The sequence below is a fragment of the Choloepus didactylus genome, chromosome 16, assembly GCF_015220235.1.
Source record: "Choloepus didactylus isolate mChoDid1 chromosome 16, mChoDid1.pri, whole genome shotgun sequence".
Taxonomy (NCBI): Eukaryota; Metazoa; Chordata; class Mammalia; order Pilosa; family Megalonychidae; genus Choloepus; species Choloepus didactylus.
This window is the reverse complement of record NC_051322.1, coordinates 6290991-6310815: the sequence shown is the minus strand read 5'-3', so window position 1 is coordinate 6310815 and position 19825 is coordinate 6290991. Positions and strand designations below refer to the sequence as shown.

At 40.3% G+C, this 19825-nt stretch overlaps 1 protein-coding gene across 2 annotated transcripts in view; it reads right to left on the bottom strand.

Annotated features, from left to right (window-relative positions):
* Positions 1 to 1355: 1355 nt before the first annotated feature.
* Positions 1356 to 19825, bottom strand: part of LOC119511516 (cytochrome b5) — a 31665-nt gene continuing 13195 nt past the window's right edge. Inside the window, exons 2-6 of one of the 2 annotated variants that reach the window (XR_005212191.1) lie at positions 9211 to 9339; positions 7732 to 7761; positions 4408 to 4431; positions 3361 to 3395; positions 1473 to 1573 (exon numbers count right to left, since the gene is read on the bottom strand). Coding sequence is in view for 1 of the 2 variants with exons in the window: in XM_037805995.1 (XP_037661923.1) it covers positions 1495 to 1573; positions 3361 to 3395; positions 7732 to 7761; positions 9211 to 9339 (273 nt within the window). In the remaining variant the exon portion in view is untranslated. Of the gene's footprint in view, positions 1574 to 3360; positions 3396 to 4407; positions 4432 to 7731; positions 7762 to 9210; positions 9340 to 19825 lie in introns of both variants that reach the window. The other variant, XM_037805995.1, reaches the window with a different exon arrangement.

The following is a 19825-nucleotide window of genomic DNA, read 5'->3' as shown; positions in this document are numbered from 1 at the left end:
TCACCATTTGGCTAACCTGCTCCTGGAAACGTGCATAATCACAGCTAACTACAAAGCATGTATAGTCTAATAAGTTCATCCCTCAAGTTTCCAAATTAAAAAAAAAAAAAAGTACGAGGCAAAGAATCACAAACGGAAGACTAGATTCCTGAATCAGTCCAGCTAGAGCTACCAGCGAGAAAATAAACACAGCTTACCAGAATTCCCTGTGGCTCACCTCAACTACATTTCTTTGCTGATATGCTTCAAATTTGTTTTTTGTTTTTTTCTTCCACAAATTAGAGTCAAAATTTCCTTAGAACAGTACATAGACAGCTTGTGTCTCTAGAGGAGGAATTTTCAAAACTTCAGAACCAACAAATCTAAGAACCCCCTTAGAGTATTTTTTAAGCTGAGAGAATGGACAGTTGTAATGTCCTCTCCTAGTTCATAGGTGTTTATGTTGTTGCTTTTTAAATAATAAACTTTCTTTTCAGAGTTTTAGGTTTATAAAAAAAGTGCTCAGAAAGTACAGTTCCCATATCATCCCCTCCCCCAGTTCCTATTATCAACATCTTGGATTAGTGTGGTGTATTTGTTACAATTGAACAAATATTGATAAATGCTCATTGACTAAAGCCCACAGCTTACAATATTCTGGTTCACTCTCTGTGGTGCTCAGTCCTGTGGGTAATGACAAATGTGCAGTGTCATGTCTCCACCGTTACTCAACATCCAGAGTAGTCCCACTGCCCTGCAACTCCCCTGGGCTCCACTTAGTTCTCCTCCTCTCCCCCGAACCCCTGGCAACCACTGATCTCTCTATTGTCTCTATAATTTTGCCTTTTCCAGAACGTCATATCGTTGGCATCATACCGTATGTAGCCTTTCTTGCTGGTGTTTTTTAATCAAAGGGAGGGTGCCTCTTGTATGGGTCCTATAAAACCATCTATTTCAGGTAGAATAATTATTAGATGTCTTTAATGTAAAATTTCTGGGCCTTTCTTAATCTCCTTGAAAAAGAAACTACACTGCAAGCATGCATACCTGCTTATTCAATTACATATGAAGAAGTGCAAGAAAGGATCCAGAGGCCATTATCTGTTCTCAAATCATATATTCTGTTTGGCTCTGAAGGATTAGCACATTAAATGATTCTGCTAAATAATCTGAGATTTAAAAATTAAAGACAATTATATACCAAACTGACAGGCAAATACAGTGGTAAAATTTAAAAGCCAGATACATTTTTTAATGATCATATCCAGCTCAATAAGTAAATTACATATTGATGAAACATAAAACCAAGGACAAAGACTAAAAGGCACACAGTAAAAGAAAAGTCCAAGAGTAGAAAGAACAGAACAGTTTGATTTTTTTTGTTTGTAAGCAGACATATTAAGATGATCTTTTCAGGTGAAGGTTTCTTTCCGTCAGTTGAAGGAGACAGCTGCACTGGCTTCTCTCCGCCCTCATCTACACAGTCTCTTCCCTGGCTGGCGTCTGAGAAAGCACTCAGTCTTCCACGTAGAGGCGATACATCAGGGCGACAACCAGTGCGGAGATGGCCGGGATCACCCAGTTGGCCCACCAGCTGGAGAGAAAGTGAGCCATGATGTTCGTGTGACGTTTGGTGTGAGGAACTCAAAATATTTGCTCCTCCCAACAGAAAATTTCCATGGCATCTTTTTCTTACTGCAATAACCTACATGGCTGAAAAGATAACTCTGAGTTGCCAAAAGTGATGTGAGTGTAAGACATGCCCCAGCCTAGAATCCTGGCAACTGCTCTGCCCTGCTGGCATTGTGGGAAAGCAGATGACCTTGCTGGTTCCACATAAATCTAGGTCTATGAACTTTACACAAAGAGACCTTAGTCACTCTTCCATCAGTTACTGCCCAGGAGTAACGTCTTATTTAATGGACAAAAACTCTACGTTAGGGAGTACTAGTTAGCAAAAGTGAATGTTCTTTATACGTTTAATCATATATATTATATGCGTTATATGTACATATACATTAATGAAGAATGAAAACCGGCACTCAACTGAGAGCTGGAAGAGCAAGGCTCTCATTCTAGGTGAGCGTTCGGCAAGCTCTATGGCTAGGGGCAGATTCGTGTACCTTGAACTGTCAATACAGGGACTGAACCAAACATGTGGATTACTAAGGCTGCTCCCAGCACCTCAGCTCTAACGTTCATGATTCTGTTTCAAAATATCACCCTGACAACCTGTGTTCGGTAGATTTAAAGTGGTAGGGAATGGTATGCCCGAACTACTTACTCTGTGGTCCATATAATCTAAATTCACAAATATCCCTAATTGACACATTGCTCGATCCTAAAGCATAGAATTTGGTCTAGTATAAATTACAGAACATGGATCAATTAGAAACAGAACTAGGAAGAAAATCTTCAATTTAGATTTGAACTTATAATTTCTTGCAAAACAAAAATTAATGTATAGGTTTTGGAACCTGAAAAAAAACTGATAATTCTTATGTATACATATATTTTGTCATAAACTTTTTATCTTTAATACTCTTCATGCATCATCCCGTCCAAAGAGCAAGTTCAATATAAAGGTTAAAATTTCATAATGATTACAAGTGTAATTTTCATCTCAGTGGAGTTTCGCAAGGTTCTTTAGTTTCTATTTAGAAAGAAATTCACAGGCTAGGGAAAGTAAGGTGAGGCCTGGCCTGAAGGACAGCAATGTACAGAATACAAACAGACTGGGGCACTTAAATCTTGATAGACGAAATATCAGAGGCGTAAGTGTGTGGTTTTGAGCTTGGATCTCCCACGTCGCCCTCTCCCAAAAGGCAGCTATTACATAAGTCAATATGGTGGAGCTGCCAAAAAGGGTGAGATGGATTTGAGCCACAATCAAGAAACCTGGGACCAGAACAAGTGATTCATGCTACACTTGGATTACCAGGTTCAACTTTAGGGCCAACTTATAAAAGGGACAACGGAAAACTAAACCATGCTTAGGGAAATATAATCACTACAATTTAAGAAACAGCACACATCAAAAAAGAAAGGAAATAGAATGTTGGCCTGGAGATGAAAAGATTGAGCAGGCCATAGTATAGAACATCTGAAGGGCTGCCTTGGGGAACAAATGAGAGTCGAACAGTCCCGTGTGTTCCTGAGGATGGAGTGGGCAATTGGGGGCCTGCTGACAGCTTAGGCCTGGGCACCTTCAACGGGACTGGGCACATGGGGATGCCAATCACAGCCTGGGCTGCCACCAAGAGGATATGGTGGAAATCAAGCACCACACAGGGCTCAGGTAGGCGTACAAGGCCCAGAACAACTCTGATTTCATAAGCCTTCCAGCCCTCTAAATGCTTCCAAACAACATTCACCACATACCTGGAATGGGACTCAACAGTTGTAATAAGAGTGTCCTGAAACACAAAAGAAAAAGCAAAAATGGTTAAAAGAAAAGTCTGAATATTAAATTGACCAAAACCCTGTATTAAAAACAATGGAAGGGAAAATTATACCATAAACTTCTTTTCATAAAATGCCTGATTTCACTATTTCTTTCAGAAGAAAAGATTTTTATAATTTTCTTATTGACATAAAAGCATTACTTTACCTATATAACTTGAAAGAAAATGTTAAAAATCAACATATTATATAAAATATCCTGCACAGAATAGGCACTTAAATACCTTCACAAAGAAAGTGAAAAGATAACACATTTAAACATACACCCAACACCATCATCTTCAGGAAGAACAATTTTACCCCCCAAAAGCACAAATGAGATATTCAGTGAAACCATCACTTATTTCATTCAATTCTTACCCAAAGTAATAGCATACCTAAATTATATCAAAAGACATGTCTACCAAAATGGAAAATGAGAGTTGTTATTTAAAGTCATCAGCACCTTCCCACCCTACACCCTTTGCTGAGCTCCCCAACTCCTTGTGGCAGCGAGGACCCGTGTGGCCACCACCAGCGCGCCTCGGACACCAGCACGTCAGGGAGCAGTGTGGCCTGGCTCTGTCGGTTACGGCCTGTTTTACCTTCCAGGGCTTTCCAGGAGAAGTTCCTCTCATCAGTATCAGAAAAGTGAACTAAAAATGACTAGAAAAACACACACTTCCCCAAACAGCCAAATCACAAAAGCCTTCAACACTTGTTAAGAAGCATTCTTTTGGTATTACACACCAGCACCAATATTAGTAGTGTTTCCAACTGGGGAGGCCACATGTAAGGCAGCTGAAGAGGCTCAGAGTCACCCTCTCTGCTGCTCGCCAGAGCACACGAGAAGAAAGCCTTAGCCAAACAATCTGCTGCTTCCTGTGAGACGAAGCTACACTCTGCAAAGCGTGTTAAAGAAACTCCCATGAAAGGCAGAAACCTTACAGGGAAGAGCAAGTAAAGCAGCTTATGAGACCCACCAACCTTGAAATATCGCCTTTAAGATTCCTAACATGGTAGGGGGAAAAAAAGTCATTTAAGAATGCAACTTCACATTTATTAACTTTTCAAGCCATATTAAATCTTAGAGGTTACAAAATCTATTCACAACTACTGCAAGATTATTTTTCACATTTTGTATATTTGAATAAAATTAATAAGGATTACTGGGAATAGTCAAAATATCCAAAAAAATGTTATTTATTAGCTATTAGCAGGAAGATATAAGTTCTGAAACCAAAAGAGTTCACTGAAGGTAAATTATTGCCACACTAGACAGTTAAGCTTGAAACAGCAAACAGAAGGCCAACATGGAAAATCCATTACACTGTTATTTTTGAGCAGGAGCATACATTTTACTAAACATGAAACACACGGACAACTCTGTATATTGTCCTTCCTCTCTGCTGTACTCACCAAGAGCACAAATGCTAGAACACTGCCAGCACACATAACTGCAACTACCAACAGTGATCTTCTACAGTGTTGAACGAAAACAAAAAAAAAATCAGATACATTTTTGATTGCTTATCATCTGCTAGGCTCTAGAAACCAAGGATGCTTGAGGGCTAACACAAGCTTGAATGACCAATGACCACTTGGATGAAAAAGGAAATTGTCCTTAGAGGCCAATTCTCTGCAGGGCCTAAATCAGGTTTATGTGCGTGATTATATCTGTCAACGATCTGTTCACTCCATGACCTTGGGGGGTTCATTTTCCATTAGGAAAAGGTTAACAATTAAACCAGTACATGATAAATTCCAACAAAAACATGCAATACCACCTATCAAGCTTTTGCAAATCAAAGTCCTCTAACAGTTTATCTAACTCAGCCATTCCTTAGTTGGAAAACTTTCTCCGTTAAAATACTACTGGTGGAGTGATGCCTTTTACATCAAATCCAAAGCCTATGGAAGAAGCTTAAGAGACTGCAACTGACAAGCCTGGAAATGGGAGCTGGACTCGGTTCTGCCCAGTGTGACTCTGCACAAGGCTCTTAACACATTCAAGCTTCACTGTCTCTATCTTCAGTGGCAGATCTATTGATCTCACAGGGTTACTGTGAGAACCGCATAACTTATGTAACAAGGCTCTGAAAATTGTAGTAAATAAATGGTATTACTATTACTAATATCTTCCATGGAAGCAAATTTGATAAAAAGACTTGTTTAATTAAAAATGTATAATTTGTGTATCTACAAATATATTATTCGACAACTTAACATCATGTTTTTTGGGTAGGTTCAAGTGAATAACTTTTGGTGCACCCGATTTCAGAATTCAACTAGATAATTTAAGCAGGCAACATTTCAAAAATCCAGACTACAGGATATATTTATCAGCCAGGAGATTGACGGATGGTTCTACAGACACACACAAACTTAGATACACACAACAAAATAAATACTTAAGGACACACCTGTCTTTTGGTAAACTAGGGGATAACAAAGATAAATCCAGAAAAGTAATAATTTATTTTCTTTCATTTTGCTTAAGGCTTCTAAGACAAACAGCAAATTCTTGCTCCTCATGTTCTCTAATTTAAACAAAGTCACAACAGAGTAAAACAAAAATTTTAAAATACTCAAAAGTTGGACGATCTGTAAAATCTCTGGAGAGAATAAAAACGATCTGCTTTAAGAGTGAGCAGATGCTGAAAACTCCAGTGAGGTCTTCCATACCAAGCAAGATGACTGAATATCAAATGCTGAAGCCTTTCAACACAGAGGGAGGGCTCACACATCATGGGCTGTCAGGAAAGCCTTCCTTGATGGAAAACTTTAGCATGTGACCTCGCTCTGTCTCCAAAACATTCTAGGTATTAAAATGATCAGCACTTTAAAATAGAAATATAAATACAGAACAGCATATGGTAATAAGCAATTAGTCCAACATATAGTATGGCTTACAACACACATGTTCTGGAAGTCAATAAAGAGGGAAAGAGTCTGCACCTCAAAATTAAAGCGATCATGGTAAGAGACATGCTCACCACCCTACCCTACCCTCTCTTTTACGTGTTGCCTTCTGCTTGTAGCCCAGATTTCTGGTTAGGGCTGTCATCTTACTGTTGCGTATCTAAGGTCACGAGTCAAATCATATCATTATTTTACTATAGTTGAATGACTTACCACGAGATTATTAATATACTGAACAAACGTCAGAAAGAAATATGTATTTTCCATGACAAACTTCAGGAAAAAAAACAAAACCTCCATGTATCACAAAATTTCACTGTCCAAAAAGTAAACTTGAAAAAGTTAATAAAGTCACGTGAACTGCAGCAAGGCTCATAAGAGACAAGTGAAACACTGAAGTCCATCTTTCACCTCCCTGCAGTACCACTCTCACCAACATTGAACTAGAGATTTTTTCATCAGAGAAAGGCGAGAACATAAATGAAAACGCTCTTCACTAAACACCATCACACAAGATTTTTATTGCACTATTTGGGGCACTGAAGTAAATATGGCCTTTATACTTGAATTATGGGATTAACTGATTCTTTTATAGATTATAGACAATGTCTTCTCAGCAACAGCAGTTCTTAATATAACCTCAGCTGTACAAGCTCAGAATTTTGGTGTTGCACTCTCTCTAGTGCATAAGCCCAAACAGAAAAATTACTTTCTGTGATCTGTTTTAGGCAAAATTTCCCCCACAGTCCTGTGCTCCAGGCCAGGACCTAGTCTGCCTGCGTGGACTCTTCAGGCACTCTGCCTAACCACTGCATGGCTCTGCTCACCAATTCTTACTATGGATTTATCTCCAAATATAAGTGAGATGATCAATCAGCTCAGGGAGGACTAGAATTATTAACATTAGAATTACTAGAATTATTTTCTTTCCTTAGGACAAACACATCAAAAAGTTATTTAATTCATTTAACATTCAATTCATCCAACAACCATTTATTGACCACCTACTATGTCCCAGAGTCATAAAGATAAAGATGTGGGTAGTGTCCTCAAAGAAGGAAGTAATAAGGCTTCTACACAGATTTTAAGTTTTCTGAAAATAAAGTTTGTGTCATATCTTTCATTTCAAAAGCACAGTGCTACTTAAAAAAAGGTAGTGATTCAAAAATATTCATTGGTAATTATGATAAAAAAGTATTTTAAGAATTGAAAGTGATAACAACACACAAGGCTATCCTAATAAAATAGACTGGTCTATATAAATATCAATTTTGTTAGAACAACAAGTTACATGTTCATTTTACCAAGAAAGTCCTGAGCTAGGCAAGTGATATTAAAGTAAATAAAGGTATCTATACCCACTGAGATATTTGAGAAAGTTACACTTACCGAAGGTTTGACTAGCTTTGATCTGTCATCCTGTAAAATAAATAAATAAATAAATAAATAAATAAGGCACATTAAAAAATCAGAAAACATCCATAAAAGTATCACTTCTGGAGAGCTCACTTTTACTGAGATTTTTCTTTTTAAATAGTATTCAACAATTACCATTTCAGGTTCAACATTCTAAGTAATTAAACACAAAATCTGATCTGACTTGATTGCAAAAATAGAAGATTAAATACCAAGAAGTAATTTTTATCTAGAATTCTAAAGTTCAGAATAGCATCCATCAATGTTACATTTATGTGATTATCTGTATATACATTTATTAGGCTTGGATTATGATCCTGAATTCCAGGTGGCAGCTGAAGACCTACTAGATTCTTCCCTTTACTCTCACATGCCCTTTGAGATGTGTACTTATATCCTTGCTTTTTTGATATCCTCAGTGAATTCCTGCAGTCTCCCGATTGTAGGATCATAAAACTACTTTTAACCTTGGTTCATTCAGTTATTAAAGAAGTGTCAATTATATATGCTGTCACTTTTCATATGGGTTTTTGTTTTTTAATAGTTCTCAATCTGCTCACTTGGAATGAGGCTATTTGCCTATAATGTTTTCCCTTGTTAGAATGCCTCTCCTTTTGTGCAGTACTCTTAGCCGCCTGCTTGTTGGCTCCTTGTCACACACCATGAGCTGGGACAGCAGGTAGAAGACTGGCTCTAAGGAGCAGTCGAAGTGCTGCAAAGGAGTGAAGAAAACGGCTCAGTGCACAACCATAGGGTCGCCCAGGACTCTGGATGCTCAGAGAACTTGGCTACTTCTTGCCAAGTTTTTGGTTATGTTCCTCATAATTGAGGTTGACAGAGCAGTCAAGTTTTAGGCAGTCATTTCAAACTGCCACAGAAGGGCGTAAGGTTGTATTACAGCCCCTTGTCTACACGGAAGCTGAATCAGGCTGCTGTTTCAAAGAGCCAGTCCATGGATCGGCACTGAAGTTGAAGCTCTCAGAGTTTAAGAATAAAGTGAGAAAAATGAGGACAAAGTGCTTATTTTTTAAACTTTTATATCAATTCTAGTACTAAAATACCTTCAAACTTATGAAAGTAGAAGGTGCTTTCTTAAGAAAAATATTTTGGTCAAAAAATAAAAAAAAGAAAACTATTCTGAATCAATACTTCCCCCCCACCCCCAACCCCAGGTTAAAACTTTCCTGCTCTGTAAGTCAGCAGCACTCTCCAGGACTGGCATTGGGGTTAGGGATTCTGATTCTAGATACGAGTTAAAATGGAACCAGTAAAATACAAGAAGTTTTTGGTCAATTTATTTATGACAAAAATGATGTTCCAAATTCAAGAGGAGTTGTTTTTGCTTTTGGTATAATGCTTTTTTTAAAAATGTTGTTATACATGCAAGACTTGGATAAGGTCTACAAATAGCCTTAAAAAGAAGTAAGAAAAGACCCTCAAAAATGTACTTACTGGATGAAGCTCCCCAATGATAAATGTTTTGGACAGTTCTCGAGCATCCGTAGAGTGACCAATATCCTCAAAGTTTTCTGTAGCATCACCTCCAGCTTGTTCCCTTAAGACTTCCTCCCCACCGGGATGCTGTTCAAAGGATGGGTGGATGGAAAAACAAACATAATATTTTCAGGCAAATGTAGTTAAAATGAAATGGCCAGTTTATTTAACTAAAGGTTACTTTAGAAGTCACAGACGAAAGTGGATGAATATAACATGAATTAAAACAACTATACCAATCAAAAAAAAAAGACCCAATATATACCTTGGTATTCAATTTCCAAAAGTGCAATGAACCTTTCTCCAATAATAAAATATTAATTTCCCCATGTTATCACATGGCAATACAAGCATTAGGCACACACTTTTTATACTTTGTTAATATCTTCTTCACATTCCCATAGGTCAAATTTCAGGAAGGGACGTGTGTGTGTGTGTGTGTGTGTGTGTGTGTAGCACACTACACACACACACATATACATACACATGTATTTATTATATATGGGAGGGGGGAGATCTTTCATTTCAACTTTTCCCCAATTATAAAAGTAATATATGTTCATTGTAGAAAATGCAGAAAACACCAAAAGCCACAAAAAAGAAAACAAAAATCAGACACAACTTTCTTCAAATGAAAATAAAAGACTCCAAATTCAAACAGCTGACGATACTTTACAGGAGGCACAACAGTGCCCTGGAATGGTGAGGCAGAGAGCTACGTCAGTGGACCCCTAAGGACTTGACAGAACAGCAATCGTGCCAAGCCTAGGAGTGCAGAGCTGGTTTATTTATGAAAGATAAATATACTTCTTTCTTGTTTACCCAGTTACCTGGAGTTCTTTTGAGCCTAGTACTAATCAGTAGATCAATTATTTAGTTAAGAACTACCACATGTCAGGCACTATCCTAATGTCCTGAGGCCTATAAAAGACATGAAAACACAGTTCTAGGAGACCTGAAACCAAATCAGGCAACTGTCCTCACACATTCCACAATTAGAGAAATAATAAGTGGATCTTAATTGCTCGCTAAGCAGAGCAGAAGTCTAGAAAATTATGAGCTTTTAAAAATTAATCTAGTTCCCTTTAGGACAGTGAAATTTTGAGTAAATCGAGTTGATGAATGAAGATGAATAAGCTCAAGAAGAGTCTGACCATGGATCAGTGGTTACTGGCTGCTTGGGGTTAGGGAAGAGATTAGTCTGAATAAAGCAAACTCTCTAGGGTTAGATGGTTGTAATGGTCTACATCATGTAGTGCCTGGACAGCTGGCATGATGAGGGAGACAATGAGGACCCTTGGAGTCCCTGAACAGAAGGACAGCCTGATGGGCCAGAGAAGACTGACAGAACTCCGAGATGGAAAGGCCAGATCTGCAGAAAACTGCCCTAAGCACACGGTGATCAGAACAGTTGGTGGCAGCAGTCACACCTCTCCAAGTTCCTCTCTTCCCCTCTGCTCACCACAAGCTCCAGCTATAATAATAAACTACTTTCAACTTCCCAAAATACCCTCCAGTCCTCTATCTCATCTGTGAGCCCTAGCATCAGAAGCATAAAGCTAAGCTGCAGATCATGGCTCAAAAGGGTTGGTTAAAGGTTAATAGAACTTAAGAGTTCAAAAGGTCCTTTAGAGACCCAACATCCTAAATGTACAGATGGGGAAAAAAGGACCCAGGGAAGTTAAGCTCCAGACCACACTGGTAGTTCATGAGTGAGGTAGGATCAGAATTCAGGTCCTGACATTTTAGTTCAACCATCCTTTTTTTTTAACATGCAAATTAAATGACCATTTTTCTGTTGCTGAGCAATATGACTTTAGATGTACAAAGGAAGCCTTTGAAATAAAGTTTCTAAGAATCTGGGGAAAAATCTCTCTCACTTCTTCTAAACCTCAAGAAATTTTGCCTTCTTCCTTGTCTTCCTGGGCCTTACCAACTAAGAAAGATTCAAAAGACACTCGCACTCACACACTCACACACACACTCTGACACACACTCACAGACACCAACTTCTAGGTCAGGGTTTTATGTGGTTACAAGGTTGTTCTTATAGGAAATCCAACAGGCTGTGCAGAATTACACCACAATACTGCAATATGCCTCAGGTCAAAGTCATTATCTTGGAGAGTTTGCTTAAGCAAGCAAAAAACAAACGATGACAAAAAAAAACAAACCAAAAAACACAAAACCTTTCCACTTAAATGTAATGTTATGTGGAACAAAAGTCCACCAGTTTTGGAGTTTTAAACAGGACCTTTCACTTAAACACTGCCAAAAAAGATGGCAAGTTACCCATAAACAATGACTAGGCAAAATACACACTTAAGGAGATTATCTGCAATAATTAAGACAAAAATGAAAACAACTGAAAGGAGTCTGGAGATTTCTGGATGCTGTTTCCTAAGAAGGCAGAGGGTGCTGGCCTCCAAGTGGGCTGGGTCTGCTCTGCCTCCTTCTGGACACCATGGAGGTGCTGGCATCTGTGTCTGGCACTATACCTGGTGCTCCCAGGTTCACATCATCTTTTGCATTACTTCTCCCTACTTCACCTGGAAGCTCATGGGAGGAAACTCTGAAGGAGGCTGTGCGTGCCTTCCCCCAGCCCGCTTTAGGACCTGTACACTCAATCTAGCATGTGCTGAGTGCCCTGCCAAGCTCTGCTATTGCCAAGATGGGTGAGCCATGGCCCCTGCCCCAAGGAGTTGAGAGTCAAATCAGGAAACTGGCCCATTGCCAAATCAGAGCTAAGCACGGTCAGTGCAGGGTACAGGAGCCACAGCCCTAAGGTGAGAGGGCAGCTCTCCCAGGAGAAGGGGCGTATGTGACAGCGCCAGGGAGCACTCACCGAGGAGGTGAGGCCTGGGCTCTGGCACTGGGGGTTCGGTAGAGTTCACCTGGTGAACCAGGGCAGGGCAACCCCAGCAAAGGAAGCGGAGATCACAAGGGCCCACAGGCAGAAAACATGAGGGCATCTTGAAGGAACTGCAGGGAGCTGTAAGTAACAGTGGAGGGGATGTTGGTGAGTCAAGGTGAGGAGGCACGTCGCCTTACAAAGAGAACTTGTTTGCTCAAGATGCTGCATTTCACAACCCAGAAAAGTGTTGTGTCTTCCAAAGTTTCCCCCCTGTTATGCTGCCTTCTGGCTTTCAATTACTCTCCTGTCCACTCTAGCAGCTGTGGAAAAAGTCTGGGGGGAAATAATGAGAAATACTAGCAGGTAGTATTTACCAAATACTCACTCTGTACTGGGAATTGTTCTGAGCATGTGGCTCAGGTTACTGGATCCTCGCAACAAGCCCATGTGCAGTGTTATGATCTTCCCATCTGACATGTGAAGAGGCCAGAGGGAAAGAAGCCATCCAAGGGGATGGCTGGTGAGCTGAGGCGCTGGGTGCGGCACTGGGCTGTCTGCCCGTGGGCCGATTCTCTCATGCACCGTGGACAGTGATAAGCCACTTCCCTGAGGTCTGCTAACAGGGCTCAGGCCAGGTACTTCTAGGTGTCTCTCAGGCAGATTCTATCTGGCAACCACCATCTCCTCTGAAGCCTCTCCACATGCACTTTTAGGGCCTCCTTCCTTCTTCAGGGTTGCTCTGGATATTCAGCTTAACCAGATTGCACGTGTATAAAAATATTTACGTTTGTCTGAGAGTCTGTTCATTTGTTTTTGGTATTGGAGCAGGAGAGGCAGTTAGAAAGGAGAAATAAGTATATCATATCTCCCAATATATAACCTCCCAACTCTGTAAATCACTTTTCATTTTCCATATCATTCATCAAAACAGCTTATTAACGGTTCACTAGACACACATCTGAGCCACTTACTCCATGCCCCTGCTCCTTTGAGAAGCCTCCTCGACAATCTCAGGCAGCACCCATGTTGTCCTTTAAACTCCTTGGGATCCCACATCATATGTATTCTCGGAGCACAGTCTATTCTCTTTCACAGCTTCTATGTGCAGGGAGTAGAGCGTTAAGGGGAGAGCATGAGTTTGGAAGTTGAGGAACCTGAGTCCAAGGTCCAGTTCTGTCCCATCTCAGCTGAGTGACTCGGAAGGTTCTGGATCTTTCTGGGCCACCACTTCCCCAACAGTAAACATCTCCCATTTAAACTGTGGTGGAGATTAAATGGCATAATTAGTAGAATGCCTGACATATAATGGGTGTACTGAATATTAATTTAAATTCTCCCTTTCTTCCTCAACCCGTTTTATCTCACCACAAAGAACCTGCACAGCATCTGGCACAGAGGAGGCCCTCAAACTGCTGAAGGCCAGTTCCAGCACCAGACCCCCAAGGATTCCCGATCTCATCACTGCTGCCCCCTTCTCCAAGAGAATTCTGTGGATTTACCAACTACTCTGATTCTACTAAGCATGGAATTAAATGACAAGAGCTAATGGAAACAATGTATTATAAGTCATGAAAATCTTCTGCCTGAGCTACTTCTCTGAGGTCTGCATATGACGGCCTACTCTCAGTGAGATAAGGACAGACAGATACTACAGACGCCGGCCCAGTGCTGGCCATTATCCTGCAGAATGCTGTTATGATTTTCTCTCCTTGAAAAAGAGAAGCAGAAGTCTTCTTAATTATTTCTAGAGCTGCAACAGTTAATGTTTGGTCTAAAATGTACTATGAATCAAAAATTATTTCATAGTTGGTCAGTATGCCCTGACCAGTATTTTGAATCTACTAAACTTATCTTGTTAGGTAAAACAAAGCAAGGGGTTAAGGGGAGACATAACTATTCCTCTGGCCTCTGAAGGGTACACAGGCCTCCACTTCTGTCATCATGACCTTACGGGGGGGGAAGGCCAAGCCTGCTTATGAGGTCACGAGCAGGGAACACCATGGAGCTGAGCCTACCCAGGTGGGATGGACGCATACAGCATGCATCTTGCTTTGCGATCCAACTCAACACAATGTTCCTCCTAAGAATAAGCAAAGTCACTAAAATCAGGGGACCAGTGGCAGATGAGTTATGACCTAAGAGGCCTGTCACTCCATCAATTCTATCGCGGTTCCATCTTGAGTAAGAATGTCCAAACAATGAGATGACGGGAGCGCCCGACACCCTGAGACCAGAGAGCCAAGAGAAGTAGGAATGACAGTGGCACCACTGCTATCTTTACTCCCTCCCCATCAATACCCTTTTATGTCTTTTCCTTTTTCTTTTATGTTTAGTGCTAAAAAGAATAAATTTGATTGAAACATGCATGTGCAGGCAAGGGAGAAATAAAACAAGTTCTCAGGAAATTATTCAAGCCCAAAAGCCATTCTACATCAATTCTCTAATATTTTATACTTATAAACTTTAAAGTATTTTTCTTTCAATAAATATTTGAGTCCTTTCTATGTGCCAGCACTGTTCTAGAAGCTGGGAGATATCAGTGAATAAACAGACCATTTCCTGCACTCATGGAGCATACATTCTAGTGGAGGGAAACAGACAAACAATAAACGTACTAAGTCAATTATGCAGCATGGTAGAGGTGATATGTGCTAAAGAATAAAGAAAAATAGAGCCAGGTCAAGGGGCTCAGGAGGGCACAGGGCTGGGGTAAGGGCGGACTTCCAATGTCAAATAGGCTGGGCCAGGACAAGCCTTATTGAGAAGGTGACGTTTGGTAAATACTTGAAGGAGATGAAAGAGTGAATCAGGCAGGCATCTGGGGGGAAGAACATTCCAGAGCAAAGGACGTGAGGTGAAGGAGACCTGGCATGTTCAAGGAGCAAATGTCTCACTATGGCCGAAGCAGAATGAGCCAGGCAGGCGGTAGAGATGAAATCATCAGAGATGTCACTAGGCACCAAATTATGTAGGCCCTTGTAACCATCATACAGACATGAGCTTTAATCAGGAACGAGACAGAGAGCCAATGAAGTTGTTGCTGTTGTTGTTTAAACTCCATAAATTGAAATAGTTACAAACTCACAAGAAGTTGCATCAACCAGATTCCCTCAATGGATGACATCTAACATGACTACAGTGTGCTGTAAGAATCAGGAAATTAATCAGCACAGCAAAATTAGCTAGGCTACAGATCAGAATCAGATTTCACCAGTTTTTGCATGCATTTATTTTGTTATTTGTTTTGTTATGTTTCTGTGTATTGTTTGATGACATTTTATCACATATAGTGATTCATGTAATACAGAACCACCCTATTATAATAAAGGATCTCTCATGTACTGTCCTTTTATAGTCATATTCTCCCTCCTCTTTCCTAAGCCCTGGCAACTACTTATCTGCTCCCTATCTCTGTAATTTTCTCATTTTGAGAATATTATATAAATGGAATCATACCATATATAATCTTTTGAGATCATCTTTTCTTGCTTAATGTAATGCCCTTGAGATCCATTCAAGTTGTTTTGTTCTTTTTATTGCTGAGTAGTATTCCACTATATGGATGCACCATGATTTGTTTAAACATTTGAATCATTTACCCATTGAAGGATATATGAATTGTTTCCAGTTTTGGGCTATTACAAATAAAGCTGCTACAAACATTCATTTACAAGCTTTGGTGTGAACATAAGTTTTCATTTCTCGAGGATAAATACCTAGGAGTGTAATTGCTGGGTTGTATGGTAAGTGTATGTTTAATTTTTAAGTATATGCATAATTTTTAAAAGTGACAGACTGATTTCCAGAGTGTCATCACCGTTTTACATTCCGACCAGTGAAGCATGAGAGATCCAGCTTCTTTGCATCCTTACCAGCATCTGTTATTACCAATATTTTTAATTGTAGTCTTTCCAACAGATGTGTGGTGTTATATCACTGTGATTTTAATCTGCATTTCCCTAGTGGCTAACAATGTTGAGCACCTTTCCATGTATGTATTTTCCATCCATTTATTTATTTGGATTGCTTGTTTTCTCGCCGTTGACTTTCAAGAGTTCTTTATATATTCTGGATATGAGTCAGAGATTTGGTTTGCGAACATTTTCTCCCAGGCAGTGGTTTGTCTTTTCACTCTCTGAACAGGGTCTTTCAGAGAACAAAAATTTTTTAATTTTTATGAAGTCTAATTTATCCATATTTTCTTATATGGATCCTGCTTTCGGGGTCTTGTTTAAGAACTCTTCACCTAATCCTAAATCTCTTCAAAAAGTTTTGTATTTTATAATTAGATCTATGATCCATTTTGAGTTAATTTGTGTACAAGTTAAAAGATTTAGGTCAAGTCAATTTTTAGCTATTGATGTCCAACTGTTCCCAGAACCATTTGTTGAAAAGGCATTCCTTCCTTCACTGAACTGCTTTTGCATTTTGGTCAAAAATTAGTCAGACATAATTGTGTAGATCTATTTTGGGGTTCTCTGTTCTGTTATATTGATCTAAGTCTATGTATCTGTTCCTCTGTCAGTACAACACCATCTTTTTTACTTTATCACTATAGATACATTGCAAGCTCTAAAATCGGGGAGCGTGATTAGCCACTAACTGGTTTAAACAGAAAAGTGACACAATTACATTCTTAAAAGGTCACTCAATTTTGGTAAGAATACACTGTAAGGGGCAAGGGAGACTGGGATGATGGTGCCTCAGACCAGAGTAGATTGTTAGCAGTAGTAGTGGTAAAACTTTGTCAGATTTTGACTACAGTTTAAAAGTTTAGCCAACAGAATTTCCTGGTGGACTGAATATGGAGTGTGAGAGAAAGAGAAGAATTGAGCATGACCCCTGGGTTGGGCCTGAGCAACAGAATGGATGGATGGGGCTGCCATCAACTAGGACGGGGAAGGATAAAGGTGAGGCAGGGTCTGGGAGGGGAGACCAGAGGTTCGAGTTTAATAGCTGGGGCTGAGAAGCCTACTGGATATCTAAGTGGAGCTGTCAAACAGACACCTGGATACAAGAATCCTAAGTCTAGGAGAAGGTCTATTTGGCCTGGAGACAAAAATTTAGTAGTCATCAGCATATTTAAAGCCATGATACTGGATGAGAGGACCAAGGCAAAGTGTACCCAACTAGCCCTAGGGTACCTGAACCCTGAAGTCAGAGAGAAGAGGAGAAATCAGAAGATGAAACTGAGAAAGAATAACCAGTGAGGGAGGAGGGAACAGGAGAGCATAACACCTGGAAGTCAAGTGAAAAAGTGTTTCCAAGAGGGGTGATCATCTATCACATTCTCTTGATAAATCAAGTTAAATGAGAACTGACAAGTCCTATCTCTGGTGACCTTAACAAGAGCAGTTTTGGTAAATGGGGGAGGTAGCAGGGTTGACACCTGACTGGAATGGGTTTAAAAGAGAATGGGGGAGCTGAACTGGAGAGAGCAGGCTGAACAACCCTTTTAAAGGGTTTTATTACAAAAGGGGAGCAGAAAAATGGGGAGGGTCAAGAAAGGGTGTGTGTGTGTGTTTGTGTGTGTATGTGTGTGTGTGTGTGTCAGAGAAAGATAAGCAAAACAAGTAAGCCAACAAGAAAAACCCCAAGTATTGATAAAAGTGGTAGCAGGAAAGTAAGAGAGGATGATGTGACAGAGAGTGACTGGGGCTGGGGGTAGCCTGGGTGTAGTGAGGGAGGGGTTAGTGTTACAAACTGAGATGAGAGAGGCAGGTATGGGCCAGGTCCCACATGGCTTTTAAAACCAGGGCAGGGTCAGGATTTTATTCTAAACGCAACAGGAAGCCACTGAAAGGAATTAAGCAGAGAAATGTCAATCAGTTTCCACAAGTACTCTTACTTACTATAACAACAACATATTACTCAGACTGAAAACTCATAAAACAATTTGATGAAATAGATGAAATACTGAGTGCTTACTCTGCAGTGGCCTCATGACAGGCACTGGACATGGAAGGAAAACTGACAGGATGAGACAGGGGGACAAAATGACATTCCAATGACCCATGGCCATAGGTGGTACAAAGGCAACAAACAGGAGAGAGGAGCACAGATACAACTACAGCAAAAAGAAAGGAGGCAAAAATTCTTCTTAAGGGGTGTCCCAGAGGAGACAATATGTACATGAAACGGGGGAACTGACATCTGTGCAGAAATGAATGCAGACAAGGACGGGAAGGGGAGGGTGTTGCAAGCAGAGAAGACAGGAACATATTGCGCGAGGCGCCCAGGGCCCCTCGGTGAGGGCTGTGGACAGGGGTGCAGACAGGCAATGAGGGAAGCCACTGAGGGATTTTGAAAGAGCAGTAACCTCACCAGGATTCCATTTAGAACCATTACTCTGGGACCAGTTACTTAAGAGGCCTATTCCAAAACAACAACACTTAACCTCTTTGCACATCCTTAAAATATAGTTCTGACACACAAATAATAACTTTACTAAACAAAACAGCACTGATTCTTAAGACCATGCCACACACGTCCCAGTAAGGAGTAAACCCAGAGGCCATGAAGATTCCATCAGAGATCTGTTTATTCCAAACCTCCTCTAACAGGTGCTGGAAAGAAAGGCGAGTTTTTGCCTTTTTACCTTCCAAAGGTTTTCTTTTTTTGTTCAAGTTTGTCCATTATAGTTTCCCTGCTTTCTCCCCAGTTCGACAACTCCACAATACGAAAAATAAGAAAATGACCAGGCAAAAAATAACAGCTATGTACCAGTAGAACTATTTTTTAAAAAAGCTATTCTAGTATCTGCATTTAGTTATCTTAAGAATCCCTTAGGTCTCATGCCTTGTTTCTGGAGAGCACAGGCCGGTAACCTAGTTAACACGTAAGAACCTGGGCTGTGCTCAATTTGGATTTAAATCTTGGCCTTGCTCTTTAGTGGCTGTGTGATTTCAGCATGTTACTGAACCTCCCCCAGAGCTACATTTTTCTTACCTTTAAAAAGGAGAATACCCTCACCACCAACCTCAGAGAAGTGATTGGTGGATTAACAGTACAAATGCAAAGAAAAGTTTTTATGCATGGAAAGCCCTTAGCATACTATCCAGCAAACACTGAGTGTTCCAATCAGTATTCCACAAATGCCCACTGTTACTATTATTAACTCACTGAGGATTTATCCTAGGGGAGGGAATATGAATCATGTTTATCTTATTTAACACTTTTTGCAAAAGATGGAGAGAGGGGAAAGCAGGCTGGATCAACGTTGTATCCTGACCAATTGGCTTTGCAAAGCCCGATGAACAGCTCTGCCCCTAATAAAGAACAGAAGACACTAGAAGAGAAACAAGTGAGGCACTGGTATAGCCAAGGCCCTCAAAGCAGAAAAGCACAAGTTCAAGTTCAAACAGGCTGCGGTCCACAGCAGGCCAGGCAAGGAAGGGCCCAAAGTATGCCCAGCAGCAGTGAATGCCATCTGCTCCCAAAACCTCTCCACCTTAGGGCAGGTTCCAATGTCACCCTTTTGGACATGTACTTATGGGCCTGTCTAAAATATACTGGAAGGATGTAGTCAGTGATTTGGTGCCATCATGCAGAGATCAGCACTCTCTAACCAGAGGCCATTCATTAGTGGGCTGCACAGGCAAGTTTTTCAGTCAGCAGGAATTGAATATTCCCTCTCTCATTTATGAGTAACATCTTCAACTCATTCTCCTATTTACAAATGGGGTCACACTCCCATATTAGAGCTTAGTCCAAGAACAC